The sequence below is a fragment of the Rhinolophus hipposideros genome, assembly GCF_964194185.1.
Source record: "Rhinolophus hipposideros genome assembly, chromosome: 12".
In the NCBI taxonomy this organism is placed as follows: Eukaryota; Metazoa; Chordata; class Mammalia; order Chiroptera; family Rhinolophidae; genus Rhinolophus; species Rhinolophus hipposideros.
In genome coordinates this window covers 58,021,744-58,045,215 of record NC_138058.1, presented here as the reverse complement: position 1 = coordinate 58,045,215, position 23,472 = coordinate 58,021,744, and the positions used below count along the sequence as shown (strand labels likewise).

At 48.0% G+C, this 23,472-nt stretch overlaps 1 protein-coding gene across 1 annotated transcript in view; it reads right to left on the bottom strand.

The window, feature by feature from the left end:
* Positions 1-23,472, bottom strand: part of ALK (ALK receptor tyrosine kinase) — a 642,106-nt gene that overhangs the window by 100,640 nt on the left and 517,994 nt on the right. The window contains exons 6-8 of the mRNA XM_081068072.1: positions 13,191-13,322; positions 5,653-5,784; positions 3,207-3,307 (exon numbers count right to left, since the gene is read on the bottom strand). Of these exons, the coding sequence (XP_080924198.1) occupies positions 3,207-3,307; positions 5,653-5,784; positions 13,191-13,322 (365 nt within the window). The remainder of the gene's footprint in view (positions 1-3,206; positions 3,308-5,652; positions 5,785-13,190; positions 13,323-23,472) is intronic.

Sequence of the window (23,472 nt, the reverse complement as noted above, 5' to 3'; positions counted from 1 at the left end):
GGGAGAAGAGAATGAGGGAAGGCCACTCTCCCCCACCCCCATCCCCCCAGGACTTGTTCTGTCTTGAGAACATGGTTTAAAATATTCTAGTCACAGACAGGCTATTCAAATAAAACAGAATTTCAAACCACATGGGGCTTGCTGAGACGTTCAGGCTTCCAGGATGTGTGAAAGGCAGAGGGCGGGGCAGAGACGGCCTCTGCCACTCTCCTGCCCTCTTTGTTACCAGCAGCTGCAATGCTAGACACATCCGAGGGTGTCTCCCAGCCAAGGCAATGCGAGCAGGTCTGACAGCAAGCAACACATAAGCTACGGCAAGGCTCCCCTTCCCCGTGGCAACTTTAATTATTTGAACTGGAGCTCAGTAAAATAAAAATAAAGTAAAATCTGAATACATTGTGGCTCCCGAGTTTCCCACAGGGATAGCTTGTGGGGAGTAGGGTGGAGGGCAAAAACCTCACAAAAGCTCTCTCTTGTTTGTGGCTGGGCTCGGCAGAGGTCTTTAAATATTCATGTCCCATATGCAGCGCCTGCACCAAGGCTAGCCCACGAGAGGTAGCTGGCTCTCTTGACTGGCTCAGGCATCTGAAGGGAGGAGGCCAGAGCTGGCCTGCTTCTGGAGTGCCCTGGAAGCTGGCTGGCACAAAGTCACACCCTGGCTACGTCTCCATTGTTCGTGGGCACCTGACCTGGCTCCATGTGGGCTCGAGCGGGTCTCTCCCAGCCCCGTCTGTCTCCACCACCTCTGTCCCCCACGTTGTCATTTCTAACTCCTTCTCTGACTCATCCTGCTAAAAGGCAAATTATACTGCACTGTTTGGGGCCACAAGTAATGGAGGAAAACTCTCAGCATGGGCTCAGAATAAATTTTGGTCACACTTGGCAATTACACCTCAAGTTTCATTGTGCATCCAAATCACTGAGGGTGGGGTCTGGAAATGCAGATTCTGGGCTTTGTTCATAGATGTCATTCAGGAGGTCTGGGCTGTGGCCCAAGAATCTGCCTTTAGTACATTTTCCAAGTGACTGCAACTGGAGAAACATTGACCTATTAGTTAGCTTGTATCGAGAAATGCATTGAAGGCAAGACCAGTTCCCCGATGGGAATCCATGGATGATTGTGGGGTTTCTTGAGGGAGCATTTTGAGATATTCTGCAATTACTTCAACTCCCTGGAGGTCCCGTGGACCAGGTCTAGCCTGGGGTTAGAGAAGACGCTTGGTGGTAGGTGTCAGCCCTGGCGCTCAGCTTGGCGAGCCGCCAGTCCCTGGGGGGCCTGGCTGTCTTCAGTGACCTTCAACCCTGACTCTAGGTAGTGTCCCCCTTCCTGCCCTCGGGCCCCACAACCCATTGAGGTCCTTTTAGGGGTTCAAAGGTCCCCAGTTAACCTCACACAGTCTCACATGGCAATGCAACATCCTTTTCCCTGTCACCCACGTTCAGCCAACCTGAGAGAAGGAAATCAACTTCCTGCTTTCTGCATTTCGGATTTGTATAACATAAATGGCAGGGCTTACAAACCTAGAAACGCATATTTCTACTTTGGTTATTTATTTTTCTGATGAAAACATTTCTCCCAACATTGGGAATTCAAAGACCCATCAGCATTAGATGAATGGTCTGAAAACCTGAATGCGAAATAACTGTGAGCTGAGAGTCGACCAGACTCACTGCCTTCCCTTCATTATTCCTGCCGAGCGAAGTTCTGGAAAAGGGCAGGAAACAGCAGAAATAGCCCAGAGCCAATCTGACTGGAGGAAAAATAAAACAGGCCAGTAAAACAACTATTGATCAACCCAAAGGTTATTAGAGAAATGATGAAATGTTAGAAAAATATCATTTTTACCTTGACATTTCTTTTTCTAAAATAAGACTCATATTCAATCCAGTGAAAAGTAAATTTAAAGATCAAATGCTTTTAAGGCGCCCTCTCATCTCTCAGGTGGACCACCTCTCCTCATTTAGATCTCCTCTTAAGAAGCCTTCCTCTCTAGGTGCCTGCTCTGAGCACCTGAGAAATACCAAGGATGACGGTCACTCCTCCATCTGCATCAGATGCCTGGTGTCTCACTTTCAATTTAATGTAATGAATCTATTTGTTGAGGCCCTGACTTCTTCCGGAAAGGATTTAAGGTGGCTTACAGAGGTGCATAAAATCTGGTCAGATAACACAAACTAGAAGAGGGTAAGAAAGACGGGGCAAGTGTTGTTAGAAAGTGGAACAGAGAGTCAGGCTGCTACAAACTACACCTCATCAACCCCCACTTGCTTCTTAAGAGAGGAGCCTCAGATTTTATTTGATGATTTGTTTCAATTACCAAAAAATTGAGACATCTTTTCTGTTCTCATTTGTTTCATGTCTGAGTTTTCATTTCACAACAAAAAGCCTGGAGAGTTTGACTTGGCCTGTACCCCTGAGCAGGGAAGCCTGCGTGGTGCAGAGCCCTGGTCACAGCCACAGCGTCAGGGACGTCTACCAGCCGGCGAGGGGAAGCGAATCTCGTCATTTTCACCATGTCCCTGACTTGAAGGGAAACAAATCGCTCAGAGGGAGCATAGCTATTCCTGAAACGAAGCCAGCGAAGAATTTCTCCTGTGCGTCTCCAGAGAGAGAGGAGACTGGCCAAATCTACACTAGGTGTTGGCTTTCTACCATGTGAGAGGAGCCATGGTGGGGGACGCAAAGAACCACGGGCATGGCTGGCTCTCCCAGAGTAGAGTCTGACTTTCGGCTAACGTCTTCTTTCTCCTCCCGTTCTTCTCCCGAGTGTTTACACAGGGAGCCAGGCACTGTTAGCTAACTATTGCAGAGCTTCCTTGGTGCCAGGGGCTGTCATCAGCCCTTTCCATATATTACTAACCTATTTAATCCTCACCTCTGTGAGGTAGTCACTCTTATTGCCTCCACTTTCCAGGTGAGGAGTCAGAGGCCCTGAGAGGTTATTAATTACACAGATTGTACAGCCAGTCAGGGTTGCAACCTGGCTTGGACTCAGGTAGTTGATTCCGGGGGCCACGTTGGGGCCTAAGCACACTTCTTGGTCCCTAGAGAATATGACATGGCACAAAGGGCCCCACTGTCTTCCCTCCAGGAGAACAGCCAGCCTCACCAGCCGGGCTACTTGGCTCATCTGGTTGAGTTCGTCTGGAAGTGCCAAGGGGCAAAGTGGGAGAAGTCAGAGAACTAGAGGAACATGGAGACTTGCCTCGCATGGAGAATTCTTCATCGGTGCGGGAAATGTAGCGCTGGTCACCGTAGCACTTTCCGAAGCAGGGACCTCAGTGGTGTTGAGCAACAGGGCGTGGCCTGGGGCAGAGAGAAAACGAGTGAAAAATGTGCAGTTGTCCAGCACTGAAGGTCCCTGGGGGGCAGAGTTAAGAGTGCAGGGTTAATGGGAAAAATCTTCTCTAGCCTCAGGACATCTTTGAGGTCATGGCTTTCTGCTACCTCCAATGGACGACATAGCCTACTGTCCCTGTCAACAAAGCTTGGCTCATTCCAAATGGCCTGTTATGTCCGAGCACCGTACAGCTGTGTTACTGCAGCTCTGTTTTCCCAAAGTCACCAGCTTTAGCCCATAGGCCAGGAGCAGCCTGAGCACACTGCTCTTCCCTGGCCCCTCTGCTCCTCATTTCCAGTCATGCCAGTGCTTTGCCCACCAATGGTCTCTGCACCCTTCACTCTTTTCTCCCCTTCTGGAGCCCAGGTCATCCTGTGCTGCAGGCCCTGACCAGGAAGACTCATTTCTTGTGTTTTCTAAGCACTGACCTGCCTGAAAACTTGGGAGAACATGAGTTCCAACCCCACGTGGTGGTGGAAGAAGCATCTGTAAACCATCGGGAACTGCAGGCATTTTGTAGATGGTCAGTGCTATGGACACGGGTGCCAGAGTGAGCCCACAACTTTTGAGACACCCCACAGAACCCCAAGCAGGACTTTAGTCATTCATTTCTACTTTTCTCTACCTCTTAGCAAAATCTGTTACTGAGTTACTACCAAGTAACAAAGTCAGTTGGGGCTGGAGCAGAGTAACCAGGATGGGCCCGAAATCTTAGAAAGCAAGCCGCCCATCCTTAAGGAAGAATCAAGGAGCTGGGGTTACGTGACTGGGGAGAGAAAGGACCTCAGACGGCATGTGGGTCATGGTGGTTTTCTTCAAATATCTGAGGGGCTGCCTCTGTGGGAGAGGCTGTAGTTTCGTTCGGTGGGGCTCCAGGAAACAGAAACCATGGTCAATGAGTAGAACTTATGGATGGTGGAGCTTATCTCAGGTAAGGAAAACTGGTCTGTGATTCAGAACAATCAGTGGAATGGGCAGCTTTAGGAGGCATTAGAGATCTTTGACAGGCGCTGGACATTTATTCACTGTGGGTGCAGGGGACTACTGAACTGAGAGAAGAGCTGTGAAGATTCTGTCTAGCTCCGAGCTCCATTTCTCTCCTCTGCCCCCGCAGACAGGGTGCTGAGGACGATGCAGTACGGGGAGGAGGCTGGGAGGAGAAGCAGGAGCTCTCGGGCCTCCACACCTGCTGAGGGGCCCTGCAGAACTCTCCGTGGCTGCAGTCACTCAGCCTTCTTCCTCGTGGGGCAGAAAGCCAACTCCCTCAGACGCAGCCAGCTCTGAGGACCAGGGACAGAACTGCATGGGCTCTGGCACCCTCAGGAGTTGTTGTCTGGATATTGCCTGCTTTCATACTTCCACAATAATAATAGTAGTTACTAATTCTTCAAAGAATCCATAGAATGTGTGATCTTTTGGGAAGACAGGGACTTTGGTATGAGGGTGTCTAGCTCCACAAAGAGCAGGCAAATGCAGGGGAGGACAGAGGGAGGGAGACCTGTCCCCCAGCCCCATCCTGCGGAGAGGTGGGCCCCAGGGCCTGCCCAGATCTCACTACAGGTACAGCCCAAGGCCAGGCCCCAGGCTAGATGCTGGGTCTTTCCCCGTGGAGCAGCCTGACTTGTGAAGCTGTGCTGGCCTCGCAGACCTGCTCTGATGCCATGCCACGGCCAGTGTCCCCATGTTGGGGTCAGCTCAGTCAGGGGTGGGTGGCCATCTCTTTGGTGTGTGGAGGTCCTTTGCCCCTCTGGCAGTCAAGCTGGGGTATGGAAGGATGGGTTGTGGTGCAGAGAGGGAGGGAGTTGCCAGTTTAAGCTGGAGGTGGAGGTAGGGGTATGGCTGAGGAGGCTGGGCCGCCGTGAATGGACCAGCTGTGGGACAAGGTTCCCAGAGCACAACCTTGAGGCAAGTGACACAGGCCTCCCTGTGCCTCAGCCTCCCATCATAAAGAGGGCTACAATTTTCCTTACCTCTCAACGAGTTATGGGCCTGACACATAGTAGGTCTCAACAAATACTTGTTGAATGAATGGATTATTATTGTTGCTGTTATTCTTATCTTTCAGATAATCCTTCACCAAGGCTCTCATTTTAAGGAACAAAAGGTGACACCGACATGGGCATGATTTAATCACTCTAAATCCCAGGCAGATCTGAAGAGGAAACTGTGTGGGAGCACTCCACGGCAAGCTTTGGGCAGCCACCTGGCCTTGCCCTGCAGGGGGGGCAAGGTCCAGCTGCTCTTGGGTGGTGCCTTAAGTCTCTCGTCTGGCCAGGTGGGCACCAGGGGGAAGGGAGGAGAGTGGCAGTACCTTGGTGGTTCTGGAACCGGGCCTCCCTGAGGGTCTTGACCTGCCACTGGGGCGTGTGGGGTGAGAGTGTACGTTGGGTCCAGCCACAGAAGCCATCTTCGAAATTGCAGTAAAAACCCGTAGGAAGTTTACCTGCAGGGAGAGCACAGGGACACAGTCATTTCCAGGATGGCTACAGGCAAAATATGCCAAAATCAAGTAAAATTAGCCACGTGTGACTGAATTATCCTCATTAATAACAGCTCCCAGCCAGTCCCTTGATGTCTAATGATACTGAGAAGAATGAAAGGAAGTCCCAATCCCTACCTTGTGCCTGTGATAGTTTATGATTTTCTGATCTTAAGAAAATAAAAGTTATAATAATAATAATAATAACTCCATAGCAATGGGTATTGTTAACCTAGTTTTATATATAACAAAGCAGAGGCTCAGAAATGTTAAGCAACATGACCAAGGTCACATAACCATCGGGTAACCCAGCAGGGACTTGAACTGCTCTTGCACTTCTCGATTCTGTGCTCTTTCCACTGACCCATGAATGTGACTCCAGGAGAAGTCAACGTGTAACTCCCTGGAACCCATTTCTAACGGCTGACCCAATGACAAGAGTGTGGCAGCAGCAGTGACGGTGTTGGCCAGGAGTTGGTGAGTCTCCCTCAAATGAGCCCTGCCTGGAAAGACACATAGTGCTCCAAACATTCTGTTTGCCCCCTTTACCTCCCACTGCCCTTGCAGTTAAGTGAAGTCACGTAGGCCGTTCTGGCCAATGAAATGTGAGTGGCAGTGACGTGCGTCTCTTCTGGACTGAGGCTGTGGAAAGCCCCTGTGCGATTCTTCAGTCTCTCTCTCCCCCTGCGGAAGCGGCCAAGGGGAGCTCTCATTGCTGGGGGTGCTGCTGCATGACAGTGGAACCCCTGCCAGCCTGTGTCCCTGTGGAGCAGAGGTCCCTCCCACCCAACCCTTAGCGGACAGGGACCATAAAAGTGATGTCAGGCCCCTGAAACCGGTGATGGCTTATCACTGCAGCATAACCTCGCCTATCCTGACCAAGCAATCCCAGTCATTGGGGCCTCTTTATATCATCTGTTGGCTCAGCTTAAAGGACCCCGTGATCCTTTTCTCTGCATCTGACTGACCTCAGGTCCTGTTGAAGAGGCAACAGTCAGCTTTATAGACCATATATTTCCCTGCTGCCCAACAGAGGGAGGAGGAAAACAAACGCGGGTTAGAGAGAGCGCACGGTCCACGTTCTCCAGCTTGCTCATAGAATGGCTGAAGGAAAGCTCCCCACCCTGAGTGGGCCATTCCAGGCTATTGAGATTGTGCCCAACAGCGTTGGGCCAGGCTGGAGAGGAGCAGCAGGGCTGTGTCTGCACAGGGGAAAGGCACTCTGGCTGGATTCACTGCTCTTGGTGTCCTTCCTCTGTCTCAGCCTTCTTGGCAGCAGCAGGCTAACAAAGAGGGCCCTAACACTTCCTGGCTGTGACAGCACCTTAGTGAATTATTACTCATTTCCCCCTGATTCTCTGTGCATTTCACACAGAGGAAGAATTATAAATTAAAACAGGCTGTCACTGACTTTGAGCATCTCTTCCCATTTATACCCCCCTGAAGAAATCATTTTCCCTCAAGCCCTGCATGTTCCTCTGATTAAAAATCCAAAAGCTAAGGAGATCTTTCTGTTTTATTTTTTATGCCCCCCTCAAGGGATCCCACATCCACTTCTTCTGCAAAAACTAACTGGTGACCTTCCAGGAAGTGTCCTTTACAAACATGCTGTAACCGGGACCACAATGGAAGATTCCAGCAGGCGATGAGTTCCTGGTAGAAGGAGGCAGGGCTCTGCTAGGGCCTGTACAGCATACCACTCCATCTTTACCCTTTCAGGAGGTGGAGGCAGAGCAGTTATCTTGACTTATGGGTGTTGGGGTCTCAAAAGTCCTGGAATCGGACACCTGGCCTCTAGTCCCAGCCTCACCACTTACTGCTTTATGACCTTAGGCAAGTCACTTCCTTTCTCAGAGCCTCAGCTCCCTCATCTGTAAAATGGGGTAATATTAGTATCTCTTTCACAGGGCTCTTTTGAGGAGAAAGTAAGGGACAGACTGTGGAAACTCGTTGTAAACAGTTGAGCAAATATAGAGTGGTGGTGACATTACTAATCATCCTTCACACCTGGGTGGGGAACTCATCAGGGGAGGTGCTGAAACAGCCAACACTGCTCTGGGGGCACAGACAGGTCCCTGAGCTGCCTCTCTGGAAATGCTTGTGGTAGCTCTGCCTACGCCTTCCACCTGGACAGGAATAAAGAGAGCCATTGGCATTCTGCACCTTCTGGGAAGCCCATCCTTGTTGTAGCTTGCCGTAGGATCCAGGGTGAGCTGGAAGTACTTTATTTTTGGCTGATTCCGTAAAGGGACAGGAGGTAGGCAAAACAGGTCAATGGGCGATTTATGGGATAATTAAAACCTTGAAGGGCGGGAGGGGGTGACGAGAGGATTTCTACTACTGCAAGCACATCAGGCCATGTGCTCAGCAAGAGGCCATTCCTGAAGAAGCTGATGGGTGTGGGCATCAGAACAAAGACACTTGGTGGATTTGGTCAGGTTTGGGAAATTGCCACTAAGGCCAACTGCTGAGCACAATGTCGGCACACAGGGTTGGGTCTAATGTCACCTCCTCCTTGGACCATCCCTTTCTCCTCTCATTCACCCCTAGAACCTGTGCAGTGCTTGGTACACTGTAGGATTTCAATACTTCGGTGCTGGATGGAATGGGAGTGGGTTCAGTCCTCTAACCCCTTACCACTCAAAATATGGTCCAAGGACCAGCCATCAGCTGTGAAACTGTTACAACCAGCATCAGCTGTGAAACTGTTACAAGTGTGGAATCTCAGGACCCCCACCCGACCCCCACCCTATTGAATCAGAATCTGCATTTTTAACCATCTCCAGGTGCTTCCTAATGTCTGAGAAGCACTGCTCTACCTGACCCTCTTCTTGGGCTGTAGCCAGGTATTATTTCACTGGCTAGATGGCCAAATTAGGCTGTGTGTGGGTCAATCAATCCCGTAACATTTGGCAATTATGACAACTGATTCCACTCTAAGAGAGACAAATTGGCAGAGTCACAGAGTTGTGACCTCAGCAACAGCTGCGGGAGCTGCCAAGTATAAACTCCAGGCCAAATGACACTACTTCTTTTCCTTCCTCTGTGACAACTCTGTTAACATTTTTGATAAATACGTGTTATACATTTCCTTGAAAATATAGAGTCATGGGAAAAAAATGTTAGAAGGAATACATCAAAATATTATGGTTATCTCTGAATGTCTGAGAGGGAGGATTATGGGCGATAGTTATTTTCTCCTGTGTACTTTTCTAGAGTTTTCAAGTATTTTACAACCAACATGTTTTATTTTACAATAAAGAAACTTTTAAAAAACTGTTTTTGCCTGGCAGGAAAAGTATCCCCACAAAACAGATAAGATTATTGAGTACATGGAGGGGAAGTGAGTTGTCTGTCATACCCCGTTAGTCAATGACCCATCCAGGGGATGAAGTGGGGACACCTCACCCTTTTTTGGGGAGCCACATTACAAGGAGACCATTGCTCAACACACAGGGAATCCCGAAGAGACCCTTTTGATAGGTTATAGCACCCTGGACTGTCTGATTTAGATTGGCAATGTTTGACTGGAAAAAGGGCAGGAGGATGGCATGTGGTTTGGAGGACAGAATGTGAATGGATACATTCAGGATGAATGGAGATGGGCAAGGGCAATGCCACCCCTCCATTTCAGGTCCGCCACTCATCCCGGACAGAAATATTGCTCAGGGTTGACACCGATAATCTGAATAAAGCTCTAGTGAGTGTGTGTGTGTGTGTGTGTGTGTGTGTGTGTAGAATTCCTTCTGGGGAAAATGTGGGAAGTTGAGGCTGAGAGTTGATGGGATACAAGCCACTTTTCTTTCCAAATTCCAAGCACAGCAGGGCTTGGTTGACTTCACTGGACCAAGATTTGTGACCCTGTGACCCTTGTGGGGGTTCCTTAGAAGACCTGGACATCCCCAACAGGGTTGGGAGTGACCATCTGCTCACAGAAAACAATCTAATAAGTTCCAGACTACTTCAGAAGGACCAGGTGAGGTCCAGAGCATTGTCCTAAATGCATGCACATATCAGTGGGCATCGTGTTTCAATTCATATTTCAGATAAGGAAACTGAGGCCCAGAGGTGGGGAAGAAGGATCTGACCTCCGCCCTCCAGCCCCTCTCCCAGGAAAAGGGTGGCAGAGCCCTGCACCTTCCCTGACTCTTGCTGGCCCCTTCTTCCTGGATGGACATGTAGCTGGGGTTGTGCTTGGCACAACTGACTGCTGGAAACTCATAGACCGAATGAGTCTGGCGTGTAGTGGTTCAGAGCGTGGGCTTTGGAGTCAGACTGAGTCTGAATCACTGCTCAGCCACTGGCTAACAGTCTCCGTATGAGCTTTAGGTGCCTCATCTCTAAGATGGGTAGCATAGCGTCACACGGGATTGTTGAGAAGATTCAGTAAGTTACATGCAAAGTGTTTGGAGCTGCTCCTGGCACATACTAACTGCTCAATAAATGTTAGCTGTTGTTGTTATTATTATTATTACTATTGTCATCATTATTGTTATCTTCATGGCGATGGTATCCAGAATCAACAACAGTCAATGTGATAGAGAAAAACACCTAAAATCCCAGAGAGAATGAGGCACACAAATAAGGGAAAGCGTGTTTGCCCAGAGTACTGCTAAGATCAGAGTGGAAAAAGATCAGAATAACCTTCCTTCTGAATTCCTAGCAACCGATTTCTATAGCAAAAAACTCAGTGTGGGTATTCTCCAGTGTGGAGCTGTCATTCTGACAGCTGGTCAGAGCAGCTTTTCAAGTGTGGCTGAAAAGGCCACAGGGCCCAGGCACCTGCCCTCTGGACTGGAGCCAGGTTTCCCTCAAGCTTGGAATTGGCCCTGGAAACCCCTCATTGGCAAGCCCCAGAACAGGAAAGTGCCCTGAGCCCACAGTAATGGGCTGGATCCTACAGGCTCAATGCTCTAATCATGACTCTGTTCCTGATGTGCTGTGTGACCCTGAACAAATCAATTACCTTCTCTGTGCTTTCATTTTCCCAATTGTAAATCAGAGCATGCCATGCCTGACCTGTTTCCCTGCTGGGAGGTGGGTACCAGAACACTTTAAAAAAGCAAAAGCAAAATTACACAGCTCAGAAGCACTGCTGGAAATACTGCAGAGACAAATAACTAGAGAGAAACACATAAGCCTCTGCCCAGGGCAACATGGGCAGGTTGGCTTCATTTTGGTGCCCTTGTACAGTGAGAGCTCTGTGAGAAAGGCCAGGAGCCCAACAGTGTGGGACAAAGAAAACGCTTACCTGCAACTCTTTACTGAGTTTTATCTAAACAACCACAATTCCACCATTATTGGAAAACTTCACCGGAAAGTTTTATATAAAAAGGGAGTTTTTCAAATTGAAAAATGGATTTTTTTATTGCTACATTTAAAAGAGAATAAATAAAACTGCTTTTTCCCCCTAAGGGGAAATCTGTCCTCCAGATGACCTGGGGAACACTGTGAACTTTTTAAAGCTACTTTGCAGGCCACAGCGTCCTGGGGCCCATGTCCCTGAGAGCTGAGGCATTTGCTCCTGTGTCTGGGCCCCAAAGCACCCCAGGCACATACGTCTGCATCCTTTCCAGCCATGTTCTGGGGATGGATTTTCAGCACCTTGAAGGCAGGTGCTGTGTTATTTACCTCTGCTCCAGGATCTAGCATATTTTCCAGTTCACATTAGATATGGGTTATGTGTTCTAATTTCCCTGACAAAAATGTAAAACCCTCTAGAGTGTATACCCCTGGCCAGGCAGCTACTGAGAAAACTGTTCAACTGGAGTGGATACTGGCTGGGGGTCTAACTGCCGCTAATTCCCAGGGAGACCTCAGCAATTTGTTTTCCTTCATGGAGCCCAAGAGTCCCAACTCATTGATTCATTGTAATGAACAGAGTCAGTGAGCACCTATGTTATGCCAGGAACCACCTGAGATATTGGTACAGGGAAGAGTGCCAGACCCAATATGCCCACAGGGAGGGAGAGAGACGTGAAAACCACCTCTGTGAAAGGTAATAGATGTGCCCCCCTAGGATTGCTAAAATAGAAAGACAGGTAATAAGAAATGTTGACGAGGATGTGGAGAAATGAGAACGCTTATGCATTACTGGTAGGAAGATAAGGCAACTACCAAGCTGTTTTCTAGTCACTCTGGCAGTTCCTCAAAATGTGAAATATAGAATTACCATATGACCCAGAAATTCCACTCCTCGGTATATATCCAAGAGAAATGAAAACATCTGTCTACCAAAACTTGTACATGAATGTTAACCCTGGCATAATTCATAACAGTCAGAAAGCAGAAACAACCGACATGCCCATCAATGGATGAATGGATAAACAAAATGTAACATATCCATACAATGAAATATTACTTGGCAATAAAAAAGCCATGAAGGACAAGCTACGACATTATGGCCCTTGAAAACATTATGTTAAGTGGAAGAAGTTAATCATAAAAAAACCACACATTGTACGATTCCATTTATACGAAATGCCCAGGACAGGCAAATCTATAGAAACGGAAAGTAGAGTAGTGGTTGCGTAGGGCTAGAGGCATGTGGACGTGGGGGAGGGGAGTTGGAGGAAAATCGGGAAAGATTGCCAGGGGTTTCTTCGTGGAGTGATAAAAATGTTCTAAAACTAGATTATGGTGATGGTTGCACAACCCTGTGACTACATTAAAAAAACACTGAATTGTACACTTTAAATGGTTGAATTGTAAAGTATATGAACGAGCGCTCAAAAAAAAGCTGTTAAAAAGAACGGATGTTCTGGTGGATGATGGATACACTGAGCTGGAGGAGGGGACCAAAGGAAGAAGAACCAACTGTGTTTGTGGGGGATGGGCAGAGGAGGCTTCCCAGAAGAATCGACTCTTGGGGTGAGTCTCAAAGGAGCAGATGTGACTGGAGAAGGGAAAGGGCAAGGGGTACCATACGAGCACAGTCAGAGGCATGAGGGAGCTGAGATGCAGTTTGCTATGGTTGGAGCTGGGCTACATGAAAGATTGGGAGGACGGGAGAGTCAGGCGGGTAATGAAAGACAGGCTTGAAAAGTGAGGGAATCTGGGCCTAGAGGGCTTCTCATGTCACATTAGAGTTGGGCTTTAGCCTGAATAACTTCTCTGTGCATGAGGATACTGAGAGCATAATTTATAAGACCTGTTTTGTTTCTTAACTTACACGCTCTTTCTGGACCACAGATCTTAGCTCTGTCTCTTGAAGACTGTGTAGCTTTTGAAAGTTGCCACTGAGAGGAGACACAAGTGGCATTGGGTGTAAGGGAGGTTGTCCAAATCCGAGTGCCTGGGTGACAGGGGCCGGAGGGGAATGTGGGCATGGTCTGGGCTGAGCCGGGTGGGGACAGACCCCATCTACTCACTGCAGAGCTGGCCCTCATCTTCTCCCTGGGCGCAGTCCCGATGGAAGTCACAGGCCTGCCCGAGCTGGAGGACTGTCCCATTCCAGCAGGTGAAGGAACTCTGCAAGGCCATCTTGGATCCCGGGGAGGTTCCTGGAGACACACAGAGACACACACCCCTGGTCAGTTTGGGTGGTCCCATCAGAAGGTTCAGGGAGAGCATCACTCCGTCCTGCTGTTCACATCCCAAGGCCTGATGGAGATACCAGCATCTCAATCTGGCCACAGCCAGGGCCAACACCAGGAGGCTGAGAGGAAGTCAGAACCCTAACTTCCCTCACCGCTGCCCCCAGCCCACTGCGGGGGTGCAGGGGTTCTCGTTTTCTAGTGATGGTGAGTAGTAGAGTGGACGAGGTTTGGTCCACATTTCCCCCAACACTCTGGGGGAACTCATGGGTTCTCAAACCATGGCTTTAGTGTGTCAGGTAGACAGCCTGAAGGTGGGGTCTCACGTGCACACAGACAGATCTATCCTTAAGGTCACATCTGGAGTAGCAAGGGAATATCTGGCCCAGTGTATCTCCCCCATGCTCGACCCCAGATTCCACCACTGGAGTGAGTCTCCAAACATGCAGTACTTTGGGTCGTGGAACAGGAAAGGCACCAGTGTGAGAGGCCAGGCCTGGACCATCCTCCATGACTGGCTGTGTGATGCTGACACACCAGCTGTGTGTCCCTGCCTGACTAGCCCCTATCTTTCCATCCACAAAAGGAGAGTTGTAATGATATTTCTAAGTTCTGTTCCAGTTTTGAAATTCTAGATAAATCAGATTAGCCAGTGGAGGAAGGGAGAGCAGGAGTTTATAATGAACCTGTTAGCAGTTACTCATGCCTGTATCCACAACAATGCATTATGGTCATTAATTAACTGTGATCCCAGAGAGCCACGTGCAGGGAGGAGAAGGCTGGCCTGGCCTAGCCTGTCCTACGGAATGGGCATTTTGCCCAGAGACCACCTAGCAAGGACCTGGCTGGTGCTTCTGACAGCACCTCCTGTCACTCAACTTTTGGTTGGTGTGGGATGGGGGAGCTTTTAGCCCCTGTGGAGATGAACAGGCAGGGCCCAGCCCGCGTATGGCTGCTTTGCACCCTGTCCCTTTTTCTAGCTCCATCCCCATGGCACCTGCTGCCTCAGCAGGATCCTCACCCCCAGGCCACCTGACTGGGTGGTAGAGAGGATGAACCAGAACTCCCGCTTGGTCAAGTCCCACAGCTTCTCCCAGCCTCATGTCAGGGGTGGGCTCCTTCAACTCTGGCTGTGAAATTAGACTTGCATTTATTAAATTTCATTTTCATAAAACCTCCCAGAGCACTGTGATGTGGGACTCTCTAAGTCAGATGATTTTTAATACCTAAAAATCCATGAATTTCTGGTTCGGTGAACTATTCCCAATAGCACGGACATTCTCATCAAGTTCAGCCTGTTTACCTCTAGAATCCCTCAGTGTACCTCAGCCCATCTGGCTCTGTAAAGAAGCTGAGCAAGTCATAGCAGTGCCCATTTCCTACATGGGGGACCGAGTCAGAGAGGTTCGGTGACTTGCCTGAGGTCACATACCTGGTAAGTGGGATTCAGACCTAGTCTGTCAAGACGGCAAAGCTGCTCTCTCCATCTCCTGGAAGGGGAATGCTGGAGGTGGCCTTGGGCTGTCTTTTCCAGATTAGCCCAGGTAAGACTCAATTTGTTCACTGATGGATGATGGCCACCTGGCATTGTGAGAGCAGCTTCCAGCCTGGCTGGGCATTCTCGATAACTCCTGGATATGGGAAACACAGGCCCTGCTTCCTCCAGGGAATCACATTCAAGTTCTTTCACCTGCTCTTCAGGGTCCTTTGTGATCTGGGCCCAAATTTCCTATCCTGTCTCACCTATCTGTCTCTCCCCACGAGCTCTGTGCTTTAGCCTCATCTGGTGTTGGTTCCATGCAGCCTGGCTCTAGAACAAGCTCCAGTTCCCATCTTCTTCACCAAGTTGTTTGAGCCTCTGCCCCCTCTGCTCTAGCCACTCCCTGCACTCTCTGGGTATCCACAAGGGGCCTGCATAGTAGGTGACCTATCCGTGGCTGGCTGAACAATGGACCCACGCAAAGACCACATCCGAATCCCCCAAACCTGCGAATATGCTACTTTATGTGGTAAAAGGGCCTTTACTAATATGATTAAGTTAAGGACCTGTAGACGCGGAGATTACTCTGGATTATCCAGGTGTAATCACAAGGTTCTTATAAAGATGGAAAGAACGTCAAAGTAAGAACAGGAGACGTGATGATGGCAGCGAGAGTTTGAAGTAACGTGAGGAAGGTGTAATGTGAGGAAGAAGCCAAGGAATGCAGGAGGCTGCTAGAAGTTGGAAAAGGCAAGGATACGGATTCTCCCTTAGAGCTTCCAGAAGGAGCCAGCCCTGCTGACAACATGACTTTGGCCTGAAACTGATTTTGGACTTCGGCCCTTCAGAGCTCTAAGAGAACAAATTCGTGTTGTTTTAAGCCACCAGGCTTATGGTAGCTTGTGAGAGCAGCAACAGGAAACTACCACACCATCTAAACCTGACTCCAGCTGCCATGGCAGACTAAGTCAGCTGGGGGCTCGGTCATTTGTAGCCCAGAAACTTTACATCAACTGCTCAGTGACTAGATTTCTGTGGTTCCCTGGTTACCTCTGCCCCTTTCTTCCTCACACAGAAGGAAAAATGCTACCCCTTTCCATCCCTGGCCTCAAGACAGACTAAGCCAATGTGTTCTCCAAATCCCTTATCGATTCCAAGTGCAGGGAAACTCACAATTAGTCAGTCACGTCGTGTTGGAAGCTGGGGAATAAAATGCTGCTCAGATGCCGGTGCTGGTCCCCGGAAGGCACAGTCTTCCCCCTGCAGAGGGCGGCCTCCCTGAAGGGAGGACTTGGGGGCTTTGCTGGGGGTTGTTGTGGACTTGTTCCCAGGAAACAAGATCATAGCAAGGATACCTGGATTCATCTATGGCGTATCTGCCACGCGCCAAGCACAGCGCCAGCACTTTACCTGACTGCTCACTAAACTTTATAACCACCAGGACAGGGCGGCTCTGTTATTTCCACTCAATAGGGGGACATCCCAATTAAGTGAGGGCGAAGGGTGGTGGCTGTGAGGGCTGGACAGGTGTGTGACCTTAGCTGGCGGGCCCTGCCTGCCCCGTGACACTGCCTGTCCTCTCTGCCCCGTTTTCAGGGTAAAGGTATTTAGGATAATAAGAAAAACGCGTCACATTTGCTTGGTGGTTTCTAGTTCCCAAAGCATTTTTCTTATGCCTCATGCGGGATCATTAATTATAGTTAGGGCCATGTTTCCTTCGCTCCCAGGTTGACTGAAGAAAACATAAGCAAAATAAAAAACCTGTGATGTCTTCCTCAACCTATGGAACACATGTAAGTTGTGGTGTGTTTTATTCACACTTTATAATTAGGCCTTGTTTCTTTTAGTGTTTTCACGAACATGTTTCCACATGTTGCCACAAACCAATGATTTGTCATTCCCTTACAGTTCTTTTACTTTCCTTCTAAAAATAGATGCCTACTGTCTAAAGTTGGAAACCAGAGTAAAAATAAACAAAAGCAATGCCTAGAATCCCATTATCTAGATGCCATCATTTTTAACATCTCAGAAGTTTTCTCTTTCATTTTTTAGGCCTATGCTTGAAACCTATATCATTTGACTAACCAATGTCACCCCAATAAATTTAATAAAGATGAAAATAAATAACAGTGTGTATAGTTGTGTTATGTGCACATATGCCTTAAAATAATTAAGGTTATATCATGAGCTTGTCCAAAGTTTGAAAAATTCTCCAGAAGAATACTTTTTCATGGCTACAATACGTTGGGATACGTACCATCATTTATTTAGACATTATTCAATGATTGGATTGTTAGACTGTTTATAATAACACTTTGAAGAATATCTTTGAGCATAAACCTTTGCTTGCATTTCAGATTATTTTCATAGGATACATTCCCAGAAGTGGACTTACTGAATCAAAGGGTATAAACATTTTATAGGCCCTTAATATATATTATTAAATTACTTCCTAGAAGGTAATCCAATTTGCACTCTCACCAGCTGTGTTCATACATACAATGCCCTCTTACTACATGCTGGCCAACCCTGAATATGACCATAGTTTTTACTTTTAACTAAAGGTATTTCCCTGCTGTTTTATTTTTGTATTTCTGTGGTAGTTAGTGAGGATGAATATTTTTTTCACGTTACTAGCTCTATTTTACTTTTACTTTGCCCATTTCCATTTGCCAATTTCTCTATTAGGTTCTTCATGTTTTCATATGGAATTGTATGAGATAATGAATAGGGAGGTGAAACTATTATTATATGTTTGACAATGTCCCCCAGTATTTTATATGCATTTTCATTCAGCTGATAATGTATCTTGATCTGCTGGAGTTTTAAGTTTGTAGTAATCCAAGCCTATCCTGTGTTCCTGGCTGATTTCTTTTTTCTCCTATGCTTAAAGAGTTTGCTCCACGTGGGAGTGGTAATATGTGGGTCACCTTTCATAGGCTTTGAATTGCCTTCTCATTTGGGAACCTTTTCCAGCATCACTTCATCTCTCAGTCATGGAGGCCTAGACCTCAGCACCTCATCCACAACACTTCTGTGGATCCTCCCATTCTCCCCGTCCAGAAACTGTCCTTTCACTTGGACTTTTACAGCATATTACTTCTTGCACTTAACATGGCGGACATTCTGCCTCATGTTATAACGAGCTGCTTGTATGCCTGTCTTCCTCACCAAACTGGAAGTGACTGGAAGGGAGGTATCGAATTTTCATGAGTCTACAATAGTACCTGGTATTGAGATCGCCCCACCCCAATAGCTCCTATGTATCATTTATGGAAGATTTTATTATACCCATTTTATAGTTGAGAATACAAAGGCTTAGAGCGGTTACGTGGCTTGCTGAGGGATTGGTAGAACCCCATATTCTTGACATTTTGTTCTGTATCCTTTGTACTGTGTTGCCTGTGAGGTCCCCCTGGGTGATGGGTGTCCTTAGGAGCCATGATAGTGGGTACAGAAGGGCAGGAAGTCAGCATCTCTGTCCTTCACCCCAAACCTTGACAAAGGAGGGGTCCAGCAGTGGGAGGTTAGTGCTGCTTTCACTCTCTCGATGTCCTAGAGTTTATCCCCAGCACCTCTCTTTTCTCAGCTAAAGCGCAGTCACAGCCCGAGAAGCAATCTCCTTCATCGCTGCTTCTACCATACCCTCCCCGTCTCCTTTCCCTGGCTGGCGCCGTCCAGGCTCCCTGGCATTGCCTCCTCTGTACCACAGGGAACTTTATGCTTGTGAGCGATTCAATTAGATGGAAACCTGGTACTCTGATCTATACTGCCAGTCCAAATGCAAAACTAATGAGGCGCAACAAAAAACAACCACTCTGTCTTCTCAAGTTCTTGTTTTATGGGGCCCATAAATTCCAAAGAGGGAAGGACCCTTGGTGAATGGTTTTAATCAAGGGCCTGAGTTTCTTAAACAGTAACCTCTCTGTGGTTGTGAAATGATTGTTCCAGCTTATGGAGTATGTTAACCTGAGGCCCTGGGTGGCCAAACCCCTGCAGCCTCCTGAGCTGCGAGGAAGGGGTGGGGCTTGGACATGAGGAGCCAGCTCCCACTTCCTGCTGGCACTTCCTGATGCTTTCCACCCAAGGTGTCACTGATTCCTGATAACCATTGTAATGCCAAATACTCTCATCACAGAAAGCTTGCTGTGATGCTTGGGGATCTTTTGCTAGTAAGGGTCTTCTCTGTGGAAATTTATTTATCTTTGGAAAAGCAGTTCTTCCCAGAATAATGATATATGTCACTGGGGATAGTAAATTGTCATCATTTCTTACCTTTGTGTAGCATTTTGATAGCTTACGATGTGCTTTCCTAATCCTTCCTTGTTTGAATCTTATAAAAAAAAACCTAGCAGCACAGTTATTATTCCCGTTTGATTAATGAGAAAATTGAGGATTCAAAAGACTAAATAATATGCTGAGAAATGCTTTTTAAACGGTAAGGCACTACAGAATGCAAACAGTTACTGACAGTGCTTTGCCTGTGGTCTCACAGCAAGTAAACGACAGGCAAAGGCCCAGCCCAGAACCTGGTCAGATGATTCCAGGTTCCTGTCCCACAACTCGGATTAGATCACCTTCTGGAGAGCCCCCTGACTGCCCATGGGAGTCAACTGGGAAGTTAGAAATAGTGTTGATCTTCAGGCCCCACCTGGACCAATGAAATAAGTATCTCTGAAGGAGAGGCCCTTGGCATTGGTGGTTTGAAAAGCTACCTGGGTGATTCTCATGGGCATAGGGTTGAGAATCACTTCCTCAGAGGGCTGGAGGATCAATCCCTGAGTACCTATGTGTCTTGGGTACGTCCTTTACGTAACTTCATGGGTCTGCATTGCCCCCTGGTACAATGAGGGTGGGGCCTCAAATCCAACCTTTAAGACCACCATCCATTTGCGACATCTTGATCTTGGAGTTCTGGGCACTGGTTGTTGGTGGCTGTATTTTTTTCAGGTTGATGTGATATAGTTAATGTCGTCCTTATTAAGGCCGACCATTGAATGACTCTCCCCTGAAAGCTTCTGCCTCCCTACGCCTCTTTACTAAGCCACTCACCGGGCCAGTTTCCCATGGTTGCCTCATGTTGGCTTTTCCTGTCTTACTCATCTGTCATTTGTATCCTGGAACATGTCTCCTGAAACAGCATGCCACATTTCTTTGCCCATTTATCTCCTCTCCAATGCAGTAGAAATCAGTTCACATTTGCACCTGAGATACGTGTGGCCCAGGTCAGGTTACACGAATTGCTGTTCCACACCACGAGTGACTTATTGGGTTCACTTGCTGAGAATGATCCTTTCTCCCTAATTGTGCATTCAAAGCAGAAACCCAACACATTCCCCTCCTTCAATCATGTCTTGGAGATTTGATGCTACAAAATCTACACAACTCTCCTTACTCACATTCCTTTTTTAAATGACTGTCAAATTTTAGGTCAGTTAATTAATTTTTAATTAAGGTGATTTATGTGGCATTAAAAGAGGCACATTTGTATCAGCTTTTGGGCCGTCTTCCACCTGCTTGCTGTTGCCTAACCAATGACACTCGTTGGAGGTGGGAAAATTGAGTACTGCTTCAGTGAGAAGGGGGGTCTTTCACTTAAATGAAAGACAAGGGGATATGGCGTGTGGGAAGAGTCTGGCTTCTGGAGGGTGGGGAGGTCCGGAGTGGGGCTGGAGCTGGAGCCTAGGGTCTGGGCCAGGTTCCTACCTGCTGGTAGAAACTTAATGTTTCCCGGGACGAGAAGAATCAGGTACGCAAGGGCACACAAGCCCAGAGCCATGAAAATGGATGGTGACATGATGAAGATGTAGTCAAATAGCATGCACAGGCTAACAGCTGTTCCTACCGTGCTGATGCTAATGGGGGTGCTGGGAGGCCCGGGACCGTGTAAATTACGCCTGGCAGAGACCAGCCCTGCCGAGGGCTTTGGGCCTCATAAATTGCAGTGTGGACAACCTCATTAAACAGCTGGCAGCTTGGGTTGCTACTCAAATATAAATGGGCGAGGAGAGGGCCTAGCTGTGGAGGGTTGCCAGTAGGCTGGGTAAGAAAGCACTGCACTGGGAACGGACAGAGCTAGTTGGAGGCCTCGCTCTGCTACAAGGCTTCCGGGGCCACTAGCAAGTCACTCCTCTCCTGGGCCTTAGTTTTCCTGTGTGTGGAATTTCTAAAGCCAGACATGCACGTTCACCATGGGCTTAGGCTATTGCGTTGATGGTGTGTCCACAGGCTTCCTGCAACAAAGTCACACGGGAACTTGGTAATTGTGCTGCTTTCTGGGCCTCTTGTACACCTACGGAGTCAGAATACCTGGGGGTAGAACCCTGGGGCCAGCATGCTCCGCAAGCTCTCTTGGTGGCAGTTGGGCACACCAACGTCTGAGGAGCTCTAGTGTTGGAGGAATAAATGGATCTTCAGTTTCTCTTTCCCTTGGAAGAAGTCAAGCCTTCCAGCCCCACACACCCTGTCACTATGACAATTCCCTCTGGGTGCAGGGCTCTCAGAGTTCCTTTCACACCTAGATTCTATTTCTGTTATTTCTCCAGCAGCCTAAGGTATCACTTTGTATTGATTGAGACCGCTCAGGTTTAGAAAAAATAATATTCCGTTCCAGTCCCCTCTTCTGCTAGCTAGCGGTGAACTCTGACACAGTTCACAGGGTTCTTTCTTCTGTAAATCAGGGATGCTATCTAATCGATAGGATTTTGGTGAGAATAAAATGAAATTATATACATAAACAATATGTGGGGTGCTTGTGAACTAATTTCAGAGAGTATCCCAAAGGGTTTGGGAGAATTGGCCATGGAGGGTGGGTGGGAAAGCATCAATAATGGGGTTGGACAGGCCAAATCTTGGGGACAAACAGCAACTTTGGGAATCCCTCACATCCCGTCACAGAGGTGAGGGTCTACAGGCTAGACTCTGTCAGCAAAACGATGATAGAAACAAACCCAATAGTGATTTGCAATACAATAATAGCTATGAATAATAATAGTTGCAATGATGAAATTTCAAGACTTTTTGTCTCTGGAGTCAACCCCTTTCCCCCCCCCGCCCCCCCCCCCCCACATACCAGAGTTAGCTTTCTGAGCCCAGCTCCTGTTAGGCCCTAATCCTACTATAAACCTTTGCTGGGATCCATGGCATTCAATCCACATAAAGACTTTGCACACCTGTCACAACCCCCATCCCGGCTGCACTGTGTCCTTTGCATCTTTAGCTAAACAATGGGACTTTCCTGAACATGTGACCATCACCACAGCCTTTGTCTCACCCGATTCTGTTGCTTAGAATCAGCTTCTCCATTTGAACAATTCCTCCTAATTCAGACGTCCCTTTCTCAATGGCTCGTTCTTCTTCCTTGAAGGAAGACATGTGACTCCCTGTGGAGAGCCCTGGTAATCGCTACACACCTTTAACTGTGTGCTCACTCACCCTGTTGTGCGATACGTCTGCATTGCTGGCTTCTCCCACTAAATTCTAAATTCTTGGCGGCAGGTGGTCCATCTCACTTATCTCCTGGAGATGCCTGGCATGCAGTGAGCACTAACGCATGCATGGTGAAGGTATGCAAAATAGATCGCCAAGTTTAGGGAGAAGAGTGGGGAGAGGTGGAACTTCCTTGCATTCTGGAAATTGCTAGTTCCTTTAGCTTATACCATAGAAATTCTCCCCACCTTCCCCTCCCACCCATTCCATTTAATTTTTGGATTATTGAACAACTATATTCAGAAGTCTACTAAGCGCCTGGCACTGGGGTTCAGGTACTGAACAGAGGGTAACCTGGATGATCTGTTTTGATAGTTGGGTCCCATGAGTCCTCTCTGGGGAGGTGCTATTTGAGCTGATACTGAAGGATAAGAGAGAGCCAACCATGTAAAAAACCTGGGGAGAAGCAGGACCTACAACACTGGGGGTGAGGGGTGGGGATTGGGAAAAGAAACTTCTGATCCAGAAACAGAGCAGAGGTGAGAGCGGCTTGAGTGTCGTGTCACCGAGTGTCGTGAGGGTTGTGAAAGGCGGCCAGGGAAGGAGGCAGAGGCCCAACAAGGCAGGACGTTGCAGGCTGTGGGAAGTGGTGTGGATGTTGCTTAAGGAGTTTAGACAAGAGACTGAGAGCCATTTGTTTAGTTTTATAAAAGATCATTCTGAGCAATTTAAGGTGCATGGATTGGAGAGGGCAATAGAAGTGGAAAAACCAGTTCGTAGGCTGTTTTAATCAAGCAAGCAAGTGACGAAGGCAGCTTGCACGAGGCTGGGGATAGTGGAGACGGAGAGAAATGAGTTGTGTGAGTTACACGTCGGAGGTGACCCTGGCAGGAAGGCTGACGGCCTGGAGGTGAGGGTGCGAGACAGGGCGACACCAAGGATGGTACTCAGATGAAACCAGGGCTGCTAGCTGACACGACAGAGCCAGTGAGGGTTTGTTTCAAAATCCCAATTCCTTGGACAAAGTCGGTCTCCATATAAATTTACGAAGAACCACAAAGATTCCCTTAGGCCATTAGTAGGAAAACAGCATGTGTTTCATTTCACTGTTGAGCTCTCCGAAGAAAGTAAAAATTTTCTTATTCCTTTGTACCCTCAGCAGTCCCTTTATTTTCTTGCATGGCCCTTTTCCCAAGGTTTCCCTATTCG